The sequence below is a fragment of the Rattus rattus genome, chromosome X (genome assembly GCF_011064425.1).
Source record: "Rattus rattus isolate New Zealand chromosome X, Rrattus_CSIRO_v1, whole genome shotgun sequence".
Classification (NCBI taxonomy): domain Eukaryota; kingdom Metazoa; phylum Chordata; class Mammalia; order Rodentia; family Muridae; genus Rattus; species Rattus rattus.
In genome coordinates this window covers 31,837,030-31,858,135 of record NC_046172.1, presented here as the reverse complement: position 1 = coordinate 31,858,135, position 21,106 = coordinate 31,837,030, and the positions used below count along the sequence as shown (strand labels likewise).

Sequence of the window (21,106 nt, the reverse complement as noted above, 5' to 3'; positions counted from 1 at the left end):
TACTCTCCAAACTATTCCACAAAATAAAAACAAAAGGAGCGCTACCCAATTAGTTCTTTGAAGCCACAACACTTATACCTAAACCACACAAAGATCCAACAAGGAAAGTGAACTTCCTAAGAACACCTCTGTCTTAGTTAGGGTTTTATTGCTGTGAACAGAGACCATGACCAATGCAATTGTATAAAGGACAACATTTAACTGGGGCTGGCTTACAGGTTCAGAGGTTCAGTTCATTATCATCAAGGTAGGGGCATGGCAGCATCCAGGCAGGCATGGTGCAGGAGGAGCTGAGTTCTACATCTTCACAGATATAGATATAGATATAGATATAGATATAGATATAGATATAGATATAGATATAGATATAGATATAGATATAGCCATGAACAGACTGATCATCCTCAGGCAGCTAGGAGGAGAGTCTCCAAGAACATCCCCACAGTGACACACTTCCTCCAACAAGGCCACACCTAACATCAAGAATCGACAAATGGGACCTTATAAAATTGCAAAGCTTCTGTAAGGCAAAGGACACTGTCATTAGGACAAAATGGCAATCAATAGATTGGGGAAAGGTCTTTACCAATCCTACATCTGATAGAGGGCTAATATCCAATATATACAAAGAACTCAAGAAGTTGGACTCCAGAGAATCAAATAACCGTATTAAAAATTGGGCTACAGAGCTAAATGAAGAATTCTCAGCTGAGGCATATTGAATGGCTGAGAAGCACTTAAAGAAATGTTCAACATCCTTAATCATCAGGGAAATGCACATAAAAGGAACCCTGAGATTCTTTCTACCTCACACCAGTCAGAATGGCTTAGATCAAAAACTCAGGTGACAACAGATGCTGGTGAGGATGTGGAGAAAGAGGAACACTCCTCCATTGTTGGTGGGATTGCAGACTGGTAAAACCATTCTGGAAATCAGTCTGGAGGTTCCTCAGAAAATTGGACATTGAACTACCTGAGGACCCAGCTATATCTCTCTTGGGCATATACCCAAAAGATTCCCCAACATATAACAAAGACACATGCTCCACTATGTTCATAGCAGCCTTATTTATAATAGCCAGAAGCTGGAAAGAACCCAGATGCCCTTCAACAGAGGAATGGATACAGAAAATGTGGTACATGTACACAATGGAGTATTACTCAGCTATCAAAAACAATGACTTCATGAAATTCATAGACAAATGGATGAAACTAGAAAATATCATCCTGAGTAAGGAAAACACAGACAAAGAGTAGAGCAGAGACTGAACGCAAGGCCATCCAGAGAGTGCTGCACCTGGGGATCCATCCCTTATGCACACACCAAGCCCAGTCACTATTGCTGATGCCAAAAAGTGCTTGCTGACAGGAGCCTGGTGTAGCTGTCTCCTGAGAGGCTTTGCCAGAGCTTTACTGATATAGATGAGGATGCTTACAGTTAACAATTGGACTAAGCTTGAGGACCTCAATGGAGGAGTTAGAGAAAGGACTGAAGGAGCTGAAGGGTTTTGCAACCCCATAGGAAGAACAACAATATCAACTAACCCAACTCCCCCAGAGCTCTCAGGGACTAAACCACCAACCAAAGAGTAGACATGGAGGAACCCATGGCTCTAGCCGCATATGTAGCAGAGGATGGCACTGCCTGGCATCAATAGGAGAAGCCCTTGGTTCTGTGAAGAGGAAATGCCAGGGTGATCAGTTAGGAGTAGTGGGGGCGGGGGGGTTCCTCATAGAAGTAGGGGGAGGGGTTATGGGAGAGGGAAAACAGGGAAAGGGGATAACATTTGAAATGTAAAAACATAAAATATCCAATAAAAATACAATTTAGAATTAAAAAAAACAAACACCAACACAAAGAATTTTCCTTTTCTACTCATGATGTATTTGGTAGTGAACTGGTTATGTTTCAGAATATATCTTGGGTTATGGAAAGGGAGGGTCTATTTACCAACTCTTCTTGTTCTCTTATTTTCTTAATTTTGATCAAAAATATATATTATGCATACAGCTGACTCTTCAGTCTTTTAAGTGACTTCCTTACTTTGCACTTGTTACCATTTTATGAAAACTACCTTTTAAAGCCAAAAAACATACTTTTCTATTGGTTGGAAATAGAGTTCTAGTCATTGTGATTGGTTTTTATTCAGTTCAAATTTTCTGTTATCTATGTCCCTGGTTGATTTATTAATATCTAACTGTTTAAACGCTCCCATTAGTACTGAAGATCTGTGAACTGCTCCTACAACTGGGCAAAACACTGCCTTATATGGTTCAAAGCTATGTTGTTAGTATCCTGTGGTTTCAAACTTACTGTACTCTTCTGTGAATTCTCTTTCATTATCTAGTAATGATAGTCTTAATTCTTAATAACATACCTTTGAAAGAATTGTAAAGTCTGCTCTTTCTGATATTAACTTAATGACATCTTTTTTTACATTTGTTTAGTGTTAGCTGGCCCACTCCATTAACTTCAACCTTTCAGTACTGTTTCATATTTTGTTTATAAACTACATGTACATTTGAAAACGTTTTAAACAGCTGTCATTAAATTGGCTTTAAGCATTCATATGGAGCTGTGAGCTTTTCTACCCAGCCTCTCTGTTGCCAGAATAACGACTGAGATTAATGTCTGAATAAATGCCTAGGCCATAAGCTTTGGCTCATTTCCTAACTGGCTCCTAACTTATGTAACCCATTTACTCTAGCTATGTCTGCCCTATGGCTAGTTACCTCTCCTCAGTTTCATTAGTCTGTCTCCAAGTCCAGGGTGAAATCTTCTATCTCTGACTATTTCCCAGAATTCCTGTGTCTCCTGGATGTCCCGCCTTCTAATTCTGCTCAGCTTATTGGCCATTTAAGAGATTGTCCTAATATTTACATTTATTGTACTTACTAACATTTAGACATCTTATTGTTTCTAACACCTTTATAATATTTATCATGCTTTTGTCTTATTTCCTGGCTGCCCAACACTCTTCCATCTTCCTCTTTGATTTTCTTTATTCCTCTATTATTTGGGAGGGGGATACAAAGGGATTTAAGGAAGATAAATCATGATTTCAAAACATAAAAACAATACAGGATGGGCAAACAGACACATAGTTTTAGACTCCATTCATATTATTATTTGCATGCAGGTGCATGCACATATTTGTGTGTGTGCACTTACACACGTGCTGGTGCAAGTGGAGGACAGAGGTCAACTCTGGGCATCTTTCTAGTTCTCACCTTGATTACTGAAACAAGATCTTTCACTGGGACCTGAAGCTCACTCACTGATTAGGCTAGGGTAACTTGGGTAGCAAGCCCCCATGATCTTCCTATTTCCACCTTCCCAGTATTGGGGTTATAAGTACATCTGGCTTTTACCTGAGTGTTAACAACTGAACTGGGGCCCTCATGATTGGAAGGCAAGCACCTTATCAACTATGCTATGTTCTCAGCCCTTTGTTTATATTATTTTAACGGGAATTCTTAAGCTTTTGACTTAAAAGGCATAATTCCTTCACCCTCTCTTCTAAGGCAATAAAGGACTCAGAACACTTTAACACCAGTCTTTTCTCAATCACCTGTCAGACTACTTCCTCGACTTATTTTTAACTCTTCAATTAGTCTTTACTACTGCTATTTATTCTATATACCATGTGCTATTAATGTTATTGTTTTCATTTTAAATTCCACTGTTACTAATCACAATGTAGTTCTTGCCCTAGTCTCTTTTCTGAATTATCATACTCAGTAATTTCTAACTATAGTAAAAACAAAGTTGATTATTATTTTCTTGTCATATTCTCTTACCACTATTTCATACTTCACATATATCAATAAGCCTTCAAAGAGACTCATTACTGAAGAATATTAAAAATCAATATTTTTAAATATAGGCTAAATAAAATCTTAGAAATTTCTTTCTAAATATCCATATATTTCTGAAGAGACTCCTCAGAATGTACAATCAAAAAATGAAACTTGTTAATTATATAGGTCTTTCCTGTTTTTGCTTTAAAAATTCAAATAATGTACAGTAGCCAAGCATTCTATATTTGACAAATGACATATAAAACAAGTCCTTCTCTTTTACAGATACAGAAATAGATTAGTGGACACGCCAGACCATGTGAATAAATACCAATTTAAAAGGAAGAATAATGATCAGCTTGACATTCTTATGAAATGATGACTAACTTCTGAAACCAATATAAACTGATCCCAATTTAAAAAATCAAATAAAGAGTTCAGAGCTTATAAGAACTGACTTGAAAAATGTGTCACAAACATGCATATACCTACAGAAGATGGCATGACACAGCAGAAACTGCAGAAACCTAGCTCATTCGTTTTGTATTATGATTTAAAAAAAAATAACCACAGAACACAGGCGACCTACCTAATATCACTCAGAAAAAGATGACGAGGCTCTAAACAAGTTAGACCTCTACAACTGAATAGCTGTGGCAGCAGGATACACGCAGGGGAGCGCTGGATGAGGAGGCACGCAATTGTCTATTTGCAGATTCCCAGAATTTCCCAGTAGAATTATCTGGAGTATTCTGGTTATCCAGAGGAAAAGTGAGAAAATATGAGGACCTTTTCACTGACTACCCCCAAAATAAATACAACTAAAAGGTTAGACAACTGTTCTTTAATCATTAAAATGCTGGGGAGGAAAGTCCAATCCTGCAGCTTTGGTGGCTGTTTTGCTCCTGAGCAAGGCAAGCCTGGACCAATAGCTGTGCCCTTAAGGTGCCACAGAACCCATAGGAAGGAACTGTTCGACAAGGATTGAAGGATACTATAATGTGGGCGTCTGAGACATTGCTTGATGAATAGGAAGGAAGCACCAAGGTCTCTGTACTTAGGATCCAACTGCATCCATTGAAAACAGAATTATGTCCAAAGACAAGAAAACAATTAGTAGCAATATCAGGTCTTCCAGGGATGGGAGCATTCTGGGCTGGAATGGCCAGGAAAAGACAGAGTAACAACACGTGGCCTATACCAAAAGTACCTGCTGCATACTAATTGCAAAAACAATGTGCCCAGGGGAGTACACTAGACATTCATTTTTAAAATAATAACCCAATTCCCATTCTACAGATGAAAGTGTTAACAGAAAGCTCTGAGCATGATGGTGGATCCCAACACTTATGAAGCAAAAGCAGGTAGGTATCTGTCCGTTTGAGGCAAGCTTTGTCTACATAGTGAGTTCTAGGCCAGCTAGGACTACACAGTGAGTTCTAGACCAGCTAGGACTACACAGTGAGACACTGTCCAGAAAAATAAAAAGGAAGGGATAAATGTTGCTCAAGGCAGAATTGGGTATTCAAACCCTGGTCTGACACACACACACACACACACACACACACACACACACACACACACACAAATCTTATCAGTTCTCTTTACAGCTCTATCACAGTAACAGAAATATTTTCAACTGGGAGTCTTAAGACATTTTATAGTTGCAATTATATTCTAAGAATAAAAGCAAAGAGGAACCTACCTATCTGCTTAGTCCCTCTTCGACTCTCAACTACAATGTCGTTTCTTGCAGAACTCCTTCCTTGCCATATATGGCTTGATAGTGGGGGTGTCTTCCTCTAATAAACACTACAGTCTTTTATGAGCAATCCTCAAAGCCATTAAGATATGGAAATGTTTCTCCTACATTTGTAGAAATTTCTTTTGGCGACAAAGATAAGCTGTTCTAATTTGAAACTCATTTCTTTATTTTTTGCTTAGTGTGACTATTCACATCCCAATGCAGAAATAATAGTGGATATAACTAAGAGATACTACCTGAATGAACTGCTGTGGCTATTAGAGCATGCATATATAGTATGCATATGATTTCTAAAATCCACACATTTCTGGCTCGCAAGCCATATTTGGCCCCAAAGTGTTTCAAACAAGAAACACTGAACTTAGTATACTTTATTTATAAAATTCACTGTGCTGTGAACATTCTTTTCTTTCGCAGTGCTGGCAATCCAATCCAGGGCATTGAGAATACCAGGTAAACTACCACTAAGCCACTCCACCAGCAGCACCATTTATTCATTTTATGTAGGCACAGCTGTCTGTACAATGCCTTGCATATAAAAGATACACAAAAAAAATTCTTCCTGAGTGAGGGGCCAAGGTTGAAAAATTCGCTGGGAAGAAAAAAAGTTGTTAATGGTTTGGAAATGACCATGGGTCCGTCAAGCTTCCAATCACCAACTGCTACTTCCTTCTCTGACTCTGAAAGCCCTAAAAATAGCTGCTGTTGATTGAAGGCAAGCAATATAGCTGGTGTCTTGGCTCTGAACAAAAATAGCTCAGTGGTCTTACACTGAGGACTCACACAGAACTTTTGCCAAGCACAAAGAATACCAGGCACGTTCATAGCAGAGATTATATGCAGTTTCACAGGCCCCCTTGATGCTGATGCTATGTGCCCGTAGTTTGTTGACTGTAAAGTAGTGGGTCATAGGGTCCTCTCAGGCGGATTTCTAACAAGGGAAGGGCACTAACAGTTGTCCACACTCGAGTCAGATGCAAGCCTTGCTTGTTTTTCACTGTCTACGGTTCCCAGAGTAGAGTTCACTGTTCTCATTCAGTGTGCTCTGTTCAACCTAACATACATCTTTCATCCAAAAGAGGCAGTCAGGAAGGATGTCGAGGGAAGCATTCTGATGGGGTAAAAGGGGGGGGGGAGGAAGAGGAAGGAAAAGGTCCAAGAATTCTGCAAAGCAGTCGCAGCAGCTGTTCAAAAACCACAAAGCCTGACTTGTCAGTAAAGTGAACAGGCTAGCAATGAGGGAGGAGGCTAGCAAGGACTGGATTAAAGTAGGAAACCTCTTAACTAACTGCAAGCTCTGAGGTCTCACGAGTGGACAGAGGTCTGGGGGAGAATGAGTTATATCAGAGGGCAGTTTAGAACGTTTTCTGGGCTGGTCTCTACTGTTTACCTGGTAACACAGGATGGTTTGCTGCACCAGCCTCGCGTACCCGTCCAGGCGGACCCCAGAATTGCTCCTGCTCCGCATCTCGCCCACGCTCACGGGCCACGGAGCCGGTCCTGCCCGCTGGTGTCCACCAGAGTTGCGGTCTCCAAGCTGGCCTGGTCCTCAAAACACTCAGCTTCAATGAGTTCTCCAAATGGGGCCCGAGCGGGAGGAGGTCAGGAGTTTTCAAAACGAGAGAACCAAAGTATGACTTGCAAGGCGAGCCAACCAGAGTTTCGCGCCGCTGGGCGGTGCGGGGGAGGAGACAGGGGTGGCGCTAGAGCGGCCCTGCCTCTTCCAAGCCTGCAGCTGCCCCGAGGGTTTCTAGACCCACAGCCACGCGCCACCGACCCAGGACTAAGCACTAGGCCAGAGAAAGGTCTGTGCCTTACCCCTTTGTTTTTGGAGGTGGCTCCGGGTTGCCTGGGAGCTCACCCAAGCTCTACTAGGCTCCGCCCCCCGCGTGGAGTAGCACTCTCCAAGTCTCCGCCTAAGGGGAGACTATCTAAAGAGGAAGGCCCGTGGGAGCAGCTCGGAGCTTGGCTCTGAACGGAAATTCAGTTGTTTCATTGGTGTCCTCTCCTCAACCTGCCTCAATCGCAGATGCTAAGGAACAGGAGTTGGCCGCAGGCCACCTGGGTGCAGAGCTACCCCCTCAGACCGGCTCCACCACGAAGAGGAACCTGTGCAGTCCCACCCGGAAGGCACGCGTTGGAGGGCGGTACCGATTTGCTCGCAGCTCCGCCCCGGCTCCGCCTCCACCCTGAGTTGGAGCCCTCCTTGTCGCTGCCTGACCGGGAAAAAAAAAATGGGGCAGCCCGCGGGAGATACGGAGAACTTAGATCTAAGCAGAGAACAAGTCGGCTTTCTGGGTCGGCAGTGACAAGGTCTCCTGAGCCACACCGCCAAACCCACCGGAGACTAGAGAGAGGCTGGGCAGCCCGGGCATCCTTTGGATGACCGGCCATCGTCAAAGCCACGCCCTGTCCCGGGCCTCACCTGAGGACAAAATCCCCAAAGTGGAGCTCAGCACTGAAAGCAAAAAGGGAGACCTGAATTTTGGCCCCCACATACATTCCTGGCACCCGTGGCTCTTGGCCTTAGGCCCTGGGAGTGCAGTTCATTTTTAGTAGTATATTTTGAAATTTGGCACCCATTAGTTGTCAAGGTTGTTAACCACAGGCTGCATTCTTTGATCTAGTCTTCATTGTCCATCAAAATCTGGCCCACATATAAATTTGATTGGGCAGTTGTTCTAATATACTTGCTTCCACAAACACGTTGCTATTCTGCACTTTGAGCTATTTCGTTGTCTGAAACCTATCTTTGCCTTAAAGACTAGGTCAGCCCACTCTCTTAATAGCTTTTCCCATTTTCTGGATTCCTATAGCAATTTGCTCAGTAAAGATGGGCCAATGAGTCAATTCAAACTGCACTTTATTCCATTTCTGCTTTATATAGACATTTGTGTTTCTGTTTCAGTTGCTTGACTTTTACTGTTTTTATCTGTTGGGATAAACCTCATACCTTGTAACATGATGAGGTCAAGCACATTTAGCACATAGTTGACTCAGAATGGCACGTAAATCAGCAATTTTCAACACCATTTGGAAATAGTGTGTTATTTACATTTTAACGGAGGCATATTTTTCTAACTGGATTATGAATTGCTTAGTGAAATATCTTGGTATCTCCCAACATGCCTGGCACAGAATTGATTGTACATGTGTTTAGGGTTCAATGTTGATTGAAAATTAGTCCTGCTTATTTGAGACCCCTTATAATTGGTCTTTAACTAAGGCACCCAACCCCCTCTCCGCTCATGTAGGTTTTCTCTGAGCCAGAGTCTTGTCAGTAGTCTTGTCATGTAGCCTAGGCTAGTATCAACAATATTGTGTATCCAGACTGGTCCTCAATACTACTTTCCTTAGCATCCAGTGTTAGATTCTAAGTTTGTGCCACCACACCCAGCTCACATACTTTTAAACTTTCTTTTCAAGCCTTGCTATAGGTATATAATGTATGTCGGGCAGTTCCCCTCATACCTTCTTATCATTCTTTTCTCAACTCGTTTTTATTTGTTTTAATAATGGCACTTGAGTTAGGAAGTAGAGTATAATGTACTTCCATGTAGGATTTGCTATGGTCTAGGGAGGGAGATTAAGCATTCGGTTATTATATTTGAATCCCTTTAGTAATCTTTATGTGTACCTTCATTGGAGATTTCATATATTTTTTTCTGTATATAAAAGCTGGCATCATTACTTGCTTTTAGGGTGACTTGTGTTCTCATTGGAAGCTTAATAATCTCTCTTAGAGGGCAGCATCCAAAGTGGAGATATCATGTCATTTGACCCTAACATAAATTACCCCATCTCTGAATAGAGAGGGTTCATTCTTCATCAACTTGCCCAAATTAACTAATTCACCAAATTAAACTGTTTCTGTAACAATTTAGATTAGCTGACCTGGAATCATTTTACTTTTCTATTACAATAGTGTAAAAGAATGTTAAATTTAGCTCTGCTCCAGCTTCTTGCAGCTATAAAAAATCGAGAGTCAAGGAGAGGACACACCAGGGACTATAAGGGTTTCTTCACAGTGAAGAACATATCTATTAACTACATTTTAAAGGCATATATTTTTAAAGCCAGAAATGGCGATACACACTTGTAATCCCAGTTTTGTGGATACTGAATTAGGAATGTCCTGGATTTGAGGCAAGCCAGCCAGGGCTATAAGGCTATATGACTGTATAGGTAAACATACTAATAAGGCTATATGACTGTATAGGTAAACATACTAAAAAGACACTCTATAGAAATTCTCAAATAATTAATAAAATATTATTTTAAAGGCTATATATGCCATATGAATATATATTTAATTTTTATACATTCTGATTTCTTGATGTTGTATCTGGAAACTGAAGTGAGAAGTAAACGAATATATTCCTATGAACTCTTGACCCAATTTTGTTCATTTTAAAAAATATTCATTTTCATGTACCTGAGTATTTTGCCTGTAGTTATGTATGTGTACTATGTTTGTGTCTGGTGCCTGTGGAAGTCAAAAGAGGTTGTCAGATCCCTAGAATTGGAGTTATAGATGGTTGTGAACTACCATATGGGTCCTGGAAAACAAACCCAGGTCCTTTGCAAGAGCAACAAATGCTCTTCACCTCTGACCCATCCCTCCAGTCCCAATAGTATGTTTTTACTACCTCAGTTTTTCCTGGTTTCTATCCCTCAGACTCCAAGGAGGAGATGAGATAGAGATAAACTGAATCATCTTTTATTACTATTATGAGGACAAAAGTCACACCAAACAAGTGTGCTAGGTGAGTATGCCATTCAGTAAATTAACTCTCCATTGAAAGACCCTTCAAATCAAACACCTTCCTCTGAGGTGACCTTGTTACATACAAGCCAGGTCACTTAGTGGAGCTGTTTGCACCATTTCATTAAAGGCACAGCTCATTAAAGGCAGCAGAGTTCCTAGGTAGCATCAATGATTCCAGTGAATTCTGGGGGAAATTTCTCCAATGCATTGAGGAAACACTACAGGTGTTGGGCACTGCTTTGACCTTCCCTTAATACAGTGTCAGTTTTTAAGACCAATTTTAAAACCAGAGGAGGCTACTTCTCAGGAACATTCTGTCTCTGTCTTGTCATGTTATTTCTTTGAATTTACAAACCAAAAAATAACCAAGAAAACTTAGCTTAAGGACCAGACATGGAAAATAATACAAAAAGTAAGGATGGTGGGAATGGAAGGACGTTCGTCTTTGTGCTTTTTAGATGTACTGTGGTGTGTACATTATTTTGGGAGATTGATTTCCAAGGTCTCATCCCTCCCCACCTTACCTCCAGCCTCAAATCAAAAGAGTGTCTCCGGGTTGGGATTTAGCTCGTGTTAGAAGCTTGCCCTAGGGAAGCGCCAGGCCCTGAGGTTCGGTCCCCAGCTCTGAAAAAAAAAAAAAAAAAAAAAAAAAAAAAAGAGGTCTCATCACCTTCCCAATCAATGGCTTCTTTGTGGGGGCTGAGGAGCTTGGAAAGAGAGCATGCTCAGACAGTTCTCACCGTGAGAATGCAAACCAGGCTTAATGGACCCAAGTGCAAATTTATTTTATTGATTTTATCATTTTTGTCAATTGTAACATATAAATACAAAATAATTAAATAATTTGGAGAAGAAATTTTGCAAAGACCAACGAGCACACAGAGAAACAGATGTTACGACTGTGGTTAGTCTGGGATACATCTACTTGAAATATATGCAAGGGAGCTTAGTGAAAGACCTAAGGAAAGGATTTTGAAATGTTCCTAATAAACATCCTGGGCTTGAGACACCACTCAAGCGGGTAGAGGTGAGAAACAGGATAGATGCTCTAGGACTCGGAACAATCAGAGTTGGATATATATTATTACCTACAAACAACAATATCACACGATAGTTCACTCTTCCCAGTAGCTGCTCCCCCTTGTCACTATACACTCTTCAATATTTGACATGTTTTAAGAATACAAACAAGTAGGACCAGAATGTAGCAGTTGCAACAATGACGTACCATGCAGTTGTCTTTTAAAGACCTAACTTGTTTGCCATATATACACTCTGGAAAAGTAATCCTACTCTGATTTCCTCTTTTCAAAGGCTCTGGGTATTTGAGAAGTGGCAGTGTATATCTTTCCCACATTCGCAATCTTCCCTACATGGTTTAGATTACAATTCTATCCTCTAACAACCATGGTGTAGAGATTCTATAATATGATCATTAGGGATGAAGTCTGGTCATAGGTATCCCTATTTAATGTCAAATATAGTCATATAAGTCATTCCCTGCATAAAGACCCTACATAAGGACCCTGAATAAGGTACTCAAGAGGATCATCAGAGCTAAAATGTGACCCCACTTTTTCCCAAACCATAAGCTCATAAGGCTATGTCCGTCCAATGGGGGCACCTTTTCTTGATAGCTCAGAGGCATGTTCTAAGCTGATTGTAGCACTGTCTATTTATAATTGTTCAGTCTGCCTTTATCATTATTTCTTGATTTCAGTGAAGTTTCTGAATTTCACATCCTATATGATCTCCGAAAGGAGGTTTAGAAGTCACTGGTAAGTTATCACATTAAAGAAAACGACACAACCATGATTCTACAAAAGAATAAATTTACACAGTAGAAAATAAATATAAAAAAGATAGAGATACGATTTTTGACATGTGGGTCATTAGAACTTAGCTTATATACAACAAAGGCATGCACAACTAAACTCACCAACAGACTGAAGTAAACATTTTTTAAAGGATGTTATCAAGGATAACAGCCTCTTTAAAATGTGTCTGGAAACAAACTTTCATTTTTCTTTTCTTGGATCTTATTCTGTGATTCTAACCCCAATCCCCTCACAAATGGGAGATAATAAACGAAATTGCGAATGTCTAGGAACCATAATCATGTCATGGTTCCTTCTTCCGACAGTAAACGGTTGCCCTCAATTAGCTTATGTTCCTTTCGAGGTTGCTGAGTAGAAAACCAGCGATTTTCATACATCTCACATTGTATAAAAGGAAAACTGGACACTTCACACCATCAACATCATGCTTTGATTTTAGAAGAAGCGAATCACATTTGCTCAATAAAGTGTAAGCTTCCCCGCTTTGAAGTCCTTCTGAGTGCCATCCGGCTTTTGCCATTGCAGGAGTCCTCTTTGTCACTAAACATGTACTGTTTCCCAGTGAGATCATGAAGGCACACGTCTCCATTCTGAACACTGAAAGAAACCCCATTCCTCTCGGTAGATGCATTTGCCTAGATAAGAAGAATATTAAAATCCGTTAAAGTCGATTCTTGGAAGCATCCACTAAAAGCACTCAAGACCAAACAAACCTTTTGTGCATTCATGCTAAATAGGCACATGCCAAAAATGAATCTTTTAAAGTACCCACACCCTATGCTTTCATATTTATTTTTATTTCTTCCCTAAGATCAGGGACAGGAAGTTGGAGGTTGCTCAGAAACAAAATTTCTGTGGCAGTTTTTAAAAACTAAAACTAAAACATTCAAAACAGAGAGCAAAGCAAGGTATTTTTTATTTTCAAGGCCTCATTTCCTAACTCCAATTGAACACATTGAATTGAACTGTGCACACGATAACCTACAATAATATTTAAGATTAGCAGAGATCCTGTAGGGACTCCCATAGGCTCCTGGTTCCCTCTGACTCCTATGAAATGAAATTGTGTATTAGAGGATAAGCCCAAAGCAACCAGCTACAGTTATAGCAAGATGAAATCATCTCTCTAGAACCATTTCTATATCTGTCTTCTTACAATCCCAATAGCACGGTTTCCCATGAGGAAGCCATTGATTCCAAACTAAGAGTTCAGCTAGGGGACAGCAGGGCATTCAGTGGTACCTGTGATTTAGACCTAGACCTCCCTACCATTAGCAGCCTCAGAAAGTCAGGACATAGCATCTATTAGCTTTTAACTACTTAGCATCACCTTTTTGATCATTATAGCATTGAAAGGCCAGGTGCGAAGCTGAACAATAAGCCTATTTTCATGATATGATAATGATGATGAAAACAACACTGGACACATCATAGTCTCACTTACGTTAATGCTAAGGGACAGGTGCTATTTACATCCCATTTTACAGATGTTAAGACAAAGGAGAAATTAAATGTCTGTCTGAACTATGGCTCAAAAGCGATGGATGGAACACTTGAGGTTGCTTCCAAAGTGTTAGCTTGTAGCCCTGTGTAGTAAATTGTAATGGCTGTAAGGCAGCTAAGACCTGAAATATGTGTCACATTTATGCAAAAGAGTCAGTGGATGTGGCTAATACAGCTCCATCTGTGCCACAGCTCAAATAGGGTGTGAGGCAGCTGTTCTGACTGAGGCGCTTTGGTTTGAGGACATTTTGGTTGTAGGAACAATTTGTCCCAGTATAATAAAGCACTCAGCTGCCAATTTCTTTTTTGAAATTCCCAATGCCATTCCTCATCTGGGGTGAGGGCTGACAAGTCAGAGATGTTCATCTGACAAGCACATTATCATTTTTGGAAACATTTAGCCATTCTGTTTACTGCAAAGTGCCCCCTACTTACTGTCAGATATCAAAACTAGCTGTGTCAAAAAGCAGTGCCAAAATGGACCTGCTTCTACAAAATGATTCCCCGAAGACTGAGAGCATTTTGGTAGTGCTAGGCAGGTGAAGCATCGCCTCCAAGCCTTTTTCAGAACATGGAAAACTTTAGTTATGGATCAAGAGCCCCCCAACCTGCACGTGCACGCGCGCGCGCGCACACACACACACACACACACACACACACACACACACACACACACACACACACGAACACACGATCTGGATGATCCAGCTCGATCCTTTAATCACATGCCTTTCAACTTGCTCTCTCACTCTTAGTAACCAACTTTCATCTCCTTGTCTTTATTCCAGGGACCTACAATGAGTCATCCCTCCTATGTCAAGTTGGCATAGCCCAGAACTTTAATCTTAGTATTGAAAGTGAGGATATAAGGCCACATGGTAGCGACTTCTTTTTTAAATGTTAATTAATTTTTTCATTTTATGTGCATTGGTGTTTTGTCTGAATGCGTATGTGTATAAGAGGATATCAGATCTTGGGGTTACAGACAGTTACGAGCAGCTACATGGGTGCTGGGATTTGATTCAAGTTCCTCTGGAAGGACAGTTAGTGGTCTTGACCACTGAACCATATCTCCAGCACCAGGCAGCAATTTCTTCTCTTTTACAGCAGTGGTTCTCAAAGAAGAAGAAGAATGTTCCCATAGAGGCATTATCTAGGGGCATTTTTGCTTGCTGCAACTCAGGGCAGGACACTGCTGGTTCTACTTGGTAGAGAGGCTAAGGATGCTATATAACATCTTGCAATTCTCTAAAAAGTGTTATTTAGTCCCATATGTCACCTGTGCCTAAGATTGAAAGGTCTGGATGTCAAGGAATCTTGTTATATTTTCTTTGTGTAAAATGTAATATGAGGTATGTATGTAGTATGTGTACATGCTAATGCCAGCATGTATAGAAGCTCATGTGAGTGCACGAATGCACATGTAATGTCCTGTGCATGCATGTGGAAGCCTGAGGTTGATGGAGGGTGTCTTCCTGGATTACTGTCCACTCTCCATGTTGAAGCAGGGTTTCCCACTGAATCTGTAGCTTGCCATTTCTGTTGCTCTGGCTAGCTGTTTCCCATCTCCATCTGCCCCTTGTGTGCTAGGATTACAGCAGGCTCACCACACCCATCAGGCTTTTAAGTGTGTTCCAAAGATCTGGTCCTCACCCTTATGCAACACCCACTGAACCATCTCTCGAGCCAACCCCCAACTGTATGATTTAAAATAAAACTATCAGAAGCCCTCATCTTTATGAGACTAAAAAACTATTTGGTTGAGACATGAACCTTCTCACAAACTGATCTGAATTACTAATGGGAAGAGCTAATACCTTAAAACAATGGATAAAGGCCAACTGTTCTTTGGAAGGAGAAATGTACTGGCATCACAAGTTTTTTAATAAAATGCAAAAAGGTATATTAAGAAGCAGAAGAAGGTAAGAGTAAGAAAAGCTTTATGAGTAACATCAGCCCAGTCTTGGAGAGAAAGGAAATTAAGTTTTAGCTAGAAATTCTAGACTTAATGAGTAAAAGAAGCACAGCTGCAGTCATCTGCGCATGTGTGAGTGACACAGTGGCCAATATTCTCACAACCCACTTTCCAGCATTCGCTACATTCATGTGGACTTGGGTGCTGTCACAAGGCAGCCACATTGTGGGAAAGGATTAACAAACATGAAAAGAGAAAAACAAGAAGGTTTTAAAGTGCTAACAATCGACATGGATAGTAGATATGATTTTTACAAAAATCATATTGCTTGGTAATTTGGGCACTGCTCTTACAGAAATAGTGCAGTACTGAAACCTTTGGGCAAGATTTAAATTAGGATAGAACATAAGTAAACTTTTTTTTTCTTTTTTAGGTTATGGTCAATTCCCGGGATGGAAAACTCAATCTCTTTTAAAAAGTCATTCTGTTATTTGCTCTAAAATAAATAAATTTGGATTTATAAATATGATCTGGCTATTACTGAAAACTCTATTTTGATTTACTAGTCATAGGTGTGATCTTCCAGTTTGCTCTGCCAAAGAACTACCTCGAAAAAAATAAACACTGGCTTGAAAAACACTATATGGAGACAAACATACATACCATTCCCGCTTGCGTGCACTGAGCAATCACTATTCACTAGGAGTGTAGTGGAGTTAGTGGAGTTACAGCTTGACTGTAAGGAATTTGAAGAGCTGGATACGCCTTGGTTTACAGTCTGCTTCTTTAAACCATTAGTAGCAGTTTTACTCCAGTCTACAGCAGAATAAGCATTACAGAAAAACAGGGCAGTATGTTGAAGCTCAAATGCAAGAGACAGGTCACAGTGTAACAAGTTCTAGCAATTGAATTCTCACTTCAAGATCTTGTAGAGAACACATTTTACAAGCTGTCATTATAAAGGGCACCTTCACCTCCACTGTGTATTTACCTTGCAAATAACTACCTCATTAAGAAGAACTGGTGTCCTCCTGGAACTAAGGGTTGAGTTTACTGGATTGGTTGAGTTTACTGGATTGTCTAGAAATAGCCACTGACTTAGGAAGCATCCCAGAGCCTCTCCCTCTGCCCTCACAAGAACGTGTCACCTCTGCTGTGGTAATTGTTCTTGAATCAATACAAATAACTGATCTCTGCACAGTACCATTTTCTAAACACAGACCGCAGTACCTATCAGGTACTGAAAGGTTGTAGTCATGCGGAAGGAAGCTAGCTTTTCAAACAGGACTTTATTGTTGTCGTCGTTTTTAAAGAGAAAGAAAAAAGAAATGAGCTCGTTGCTCGGCTAGCCAACCTGGAATATGAGAAAAGAACTTCAAAATAACCAAATGCATGCCAAAGCTTCTATACAACGTCTGACCCGCTAACAAATAAAGCCACTGACAACCTGGACCTGTGGAGAAAGGGGTGAGTCAAGTCTTAAAATGTTATGAAGGAAAATATTAAAAATTACTTTTGGGAAATGAAAACCATGCACTCAATGGGAAATAAACCCTAAAAATGTCAGTGTCCTTCATTGAAGAAGCAGCCAGTCAACTAACTCTCTTGCTCACAAAATTACCTGGTAGCAAGTATTCTCTCTCTCCCTCCCTCTCTCCCTCTCTCCCTCTATCTCTCTCTCCTTCTCTCCTCCCCTCCCTCCCTCCTCCCTCTCTCCCCCTCTCTCCATCTCTCTCTCCTCTCTCTCTCCCTCTCCTCTCTCCCCCTCCCCCTCCCCTCTCCCTCTCTCCCTCCTCCCTCTCCCTCTCTCCCCTCCTCTCTCTTTTCCCCCCCTCACTTTATTTTTCCTGTGTGTTTCTGTCCCCTCTCCCCTTCCCTCCCCTTCCTTTCTTTTTTTCTTTTTTTTTTTTTTTTTTCTTTCTCTTTATACCCTCCCACTCCCCCTCCCCCCCTCCCCCTCTCCCCCTCTCTCTCTCTCCCTCTCTCCCTCCCCCCCTGGAATGGTGAGTAGCATTGTCTGTTGTGCATGTTGCGTCCCCCTACTTTCCAGATCTGATGACTCCTTGGCTTCCATCTTAATGTACACATTTATTTTCCTGTGATTTAAGAGAAGAAGAAAAATGAAAGCAAATCTTTACCAGAGTTTTCAGCCAGCCGTAATTTTCCACAACAAAGATACCGCCTCCACTGTTTTCTGACATTCTCTTTTGCTGCACAGTAAAAGATGAATATGAAAAAGCCTAAAGGGAGAGGAAAAAAGCCAAACCATTATACAGTGAATTCCACATAAAACCTGAATCCTGGGGCTTTATCTTGCACAAAAGAAGACATCTTTGTCTGTTATGAACAAAGTGAAATTTTATAAGTTGAATTTAATATCTAAAATCCAAAGCTTTAAATTAAGCTCTTTGTAAGATAGGGTGCTAAGTGCATTTCCACAGCTAAATTCACCATCTTTTGTCCCAGGCCTTGATCTCCTTCTTTCCTGTTCAGGTAGCAAAAGCCATCTACTCAGGGTCCTAGCTGAGACCTCAGCTCCCACCTCTCAGATCTTCTGGTTTTGCAATCTCATTCCACATTCTGTTCAATGTAAGCTTCTCCAGAGTTTTGGGTACCTCTTTCCTATTTCAGGTTACTTGCTTGCGTCCTTTGGGCCTTCTGCTCTGATCATCACATCTGCAGTGTGTTTGGATTTATATATCTACCATCTTCCTGCCTCTCTTCAAGGCCCAAGGGTGTTACAGCAGGGAAATCGAGCTACAGATGTGAACAGGCCTTTGGAGTTACTTCCTGCCTACCACTGTCTCCAGAGATCCTTATGCAGCACTGTCACTGATAAGACCCCAAGCTTTTGTTAGTGAATATTTGTGGACCATATGGATGAATTCTGAATATACCACCCCCTACCCCCCAACAAGGCTTACTTATCTTCATTTGAAAACACCAGATTTATTTCTCATGGGGTATATATAACGAGGTCTCAAGGGTGTGTGGACATGGCATACCTTTGCTCAATGCCACCCTGAGAGACTCCCTTGGTTGCATGAAGGAAGAAACCACATGCATGAGCAAGGGATGGATGGGTATATGCACCAGAACCAAAAATACACACAGCCCATCTATAGGCCTTAGCTCCCTTTAACAGAAGCAGCAATTATGTTCTACTAAGATATTCTTTGAAATCTAGTAATTATGTTCTAAGCATTTTATATTCTAGTAAGATATTCTTTTGGAAATTGAGAAAAAAAAGGCACATAGCTTGCATGTTAATGGATTATTATGAATTTGCACAGCATGGTTTATTTTTCCTCTTAAAGGGTATCTACTACTTTTAGTGTCCAAAATATTAAGGTATAAAAGCCTTTCTCGAGCCAAAGCTTGTGGCACATGCCTATATAATCCTAGGACTGGATTAGCAGAGATCACTGTGTATCCGAGGCCAATCTGGTAAATGCCATGCTAGCCAGGGCTGTACACATTCATGTGGGATACACTCTGCCTGAAAAGCACCTCCTCAACAAAATGCGAAAAAAAAACCAAAAAAACAAATACTTTTCTTTTGTTTTATATTTAATACCACATAGCCTAACACCTGGATAAAACAATTTAGGGACTGGTATGTTGTAGATAAAAAATACCAGCCATAAATACATATGTAGTGTGTGTGTGTGTGTGTGTGTGTGTGTGTGTGTGTGTGTGTGTGTGTGTGTGTGTGATTTCAAATAAAATAAGAACCTATGGCCAAGTTAGGTATTAGATTTAAACACTTCTGGGAGGGATTTCATTGAAAACCAGCAAAATTATCTATTTCCTGCTGGAACCGCAGGAGGGCAGTAAGGGTACCAAAAGCACCATGAAAACAAGCAGAGAAGAATATAATGGAAAGGAGTTGGAAGAAGGGGAAGCCAAGGGACAATTCTTTATTGTTTCTGTAATGTAAACCTATTAGCCTGCTGGGCTTTTAATGCCAAAGCACTTCCATTAAAAATTAACAGCCGACAAGACTTTCCTAACATTGCTCCCAAAGGAGTTAGTCATTTGGCCCTTCCAAAGACTCGAACTGCTAGGGTCCCAAAATGAGAGTAGCTGGGTTTTATGTTATGAGAAGCCCAGAAATCAAGGAGCCCCTCCGTGCCTGTCCCAGGCATGCTCGTGGCACCTTGGTAACCTCTAGGGATGAGCCCATGGCCAAGATCACTCCCACTTGGGTTTGTTGATTATCTTCCTATTATCATTTAATGTTCCTAAATCAAAACTACAAGCCTAAGCCCAAGGTCCAAGTGGTGAACTCTCACAGCGACATGGGATCTGGGTTTTTCCAGCATGCAGGTTCTGCTTTCACAAATTAGGTTACAAAATAAAAAGGAAGCAAGAAAAGGCTGAGTAATTGGCAGGTTCTCTCAATATAGTTTCTCCAAGGAGATGAAGATGGATAAAAGGAAAAATCACTCTTGCTCAAAATTAGTAAAACGCCTTTCTTTGGGATCTCAAAGCTCCTATTGTCAGCAATAAATTGGTTGAAAAAGGAGTACACCTTCAGCCACTAAAGAGGGCACTTCGCAGGCACTTTCTTAGTAGTGATAGCTTTATTTTCCGGTGGGCTTTTTGGATTCATATTTAATGTTGTGGCACTTACCTTGTAAGGTGTTAAAGATGGCAAAGAGATACATGAAGGTGAGATTAACTGGTCCCCAGGCAAAGAAGGCAAAGCCCCAAGTAATTCCCAGTAAAAATGTGAGGCCAACAATACTCCTGGAGGTCTTGAATACTAGTTTTTCGCCAGTCCCAGTTACTTCTTCTTTTTAATTAAACAGAGCTGAACCAAGACCACGAACATGCTGACATTCAATAGAAATATCACACAAAAATATCCAAACCGTGATATAGAACACCACACTGCTGTTGATCCAGCAACTGGATGGGGAAGGAGAGAGGAAGAAAGGATTATCATGGTGAGAATGTGCTTGCTCCAAGTGATGAACTGAATCTGTAATGTTTTGATGAAAACGTTTTTTACCCCTTCAAGTAAAAAAAAAGATAGATAAACCGCTTTTCTGCACAGTCATTTATATCTCTGGGGAACAGAATCTAGGAGTTTATATTAGGACACTTGTTAATTGAGAATATTTTTGAAGCTGGAGAGATGGTTCAGTGGTTAAGAGCAATTGATGCTTTTCTAGAGAACCCAAGCTCCAGTTCATAATTACTTGTTACTTCAGCTCTCAGAGATCTGATACCCTGTTCTGGCCTCCACAGAAACACACCTGTGTCACACATATATACACAGAAATAAAATAAATTTTTAAAAATAGTATTTTTGGTGTTTCCAGACAGTTTCTCTGTGTACCCTTGGCTATCCTGGAACTCATTCTGTAGACCTCGAACTCAGAGAGATCTGCCTTACTCTGTCTCTTGAGTGCTGGGATTAGAGCGTGCCACCACCACTTGCCTTAAAACCGTTTTTAAAACATTCAGCCCTTCACCTCTGTAAATTACAGTTATCCAGAACTGTATGT

The 21,106-nt window shown here is 40.8% G+C and overlaps 2 protein-coding genes across 2 annotated transcripts in view; both read right to left on the bottom strand.

Moving 5' to 3' along the window:
• Window positions 1–7,102, bottom strand: part of Phka2 (phosphorylase kinase regulatory subunit alpha 2) — a 101,350-nt gene extending 94,248 nt beyond the window's left edge. The window contains 1 exon segment of the mRNA XM_032889580.1: window positions 6,957–7,102. Within this exon segment, the coding sequence (XP_032745471.1) occupies window positions 6,957–7,034 (78 nt within the window). The 5' untranslated portion in view covers window positions 7,035–7,102.
• Window positions 7,103–11,104: 4,002 nt separating this feature from the next.
• Window positions 11,105–21,106, bottom strand: part of Adgrg2 (adhesion G protein-coupled receptor G2) — a 63,266-nt gene continuing 53,264 nt past the window's right edge. The window contains 7 exon segments of the mRNA XM_032889575.1: window positions 11,105–12,807; window positions 16,246–16,406; window positions 17,729–17,830; window positions 20,227–20,344; window positions 20,346–20,370; window positions 20,372–20,464; window positions 20,466–20,504. Coding sequence (XP_032745466.1) covers window positions 12,622–12,807; window positions 16,246–16,406; window positions 17,729–17,830; window positions 20,227–20,344; window positions 20,346–20,370; window positions 20,372–20,464; window positions 20,466–20,504 — 724 coding nt within the window. The 3' untranslated portion in view covers window positions 11,105–12,621.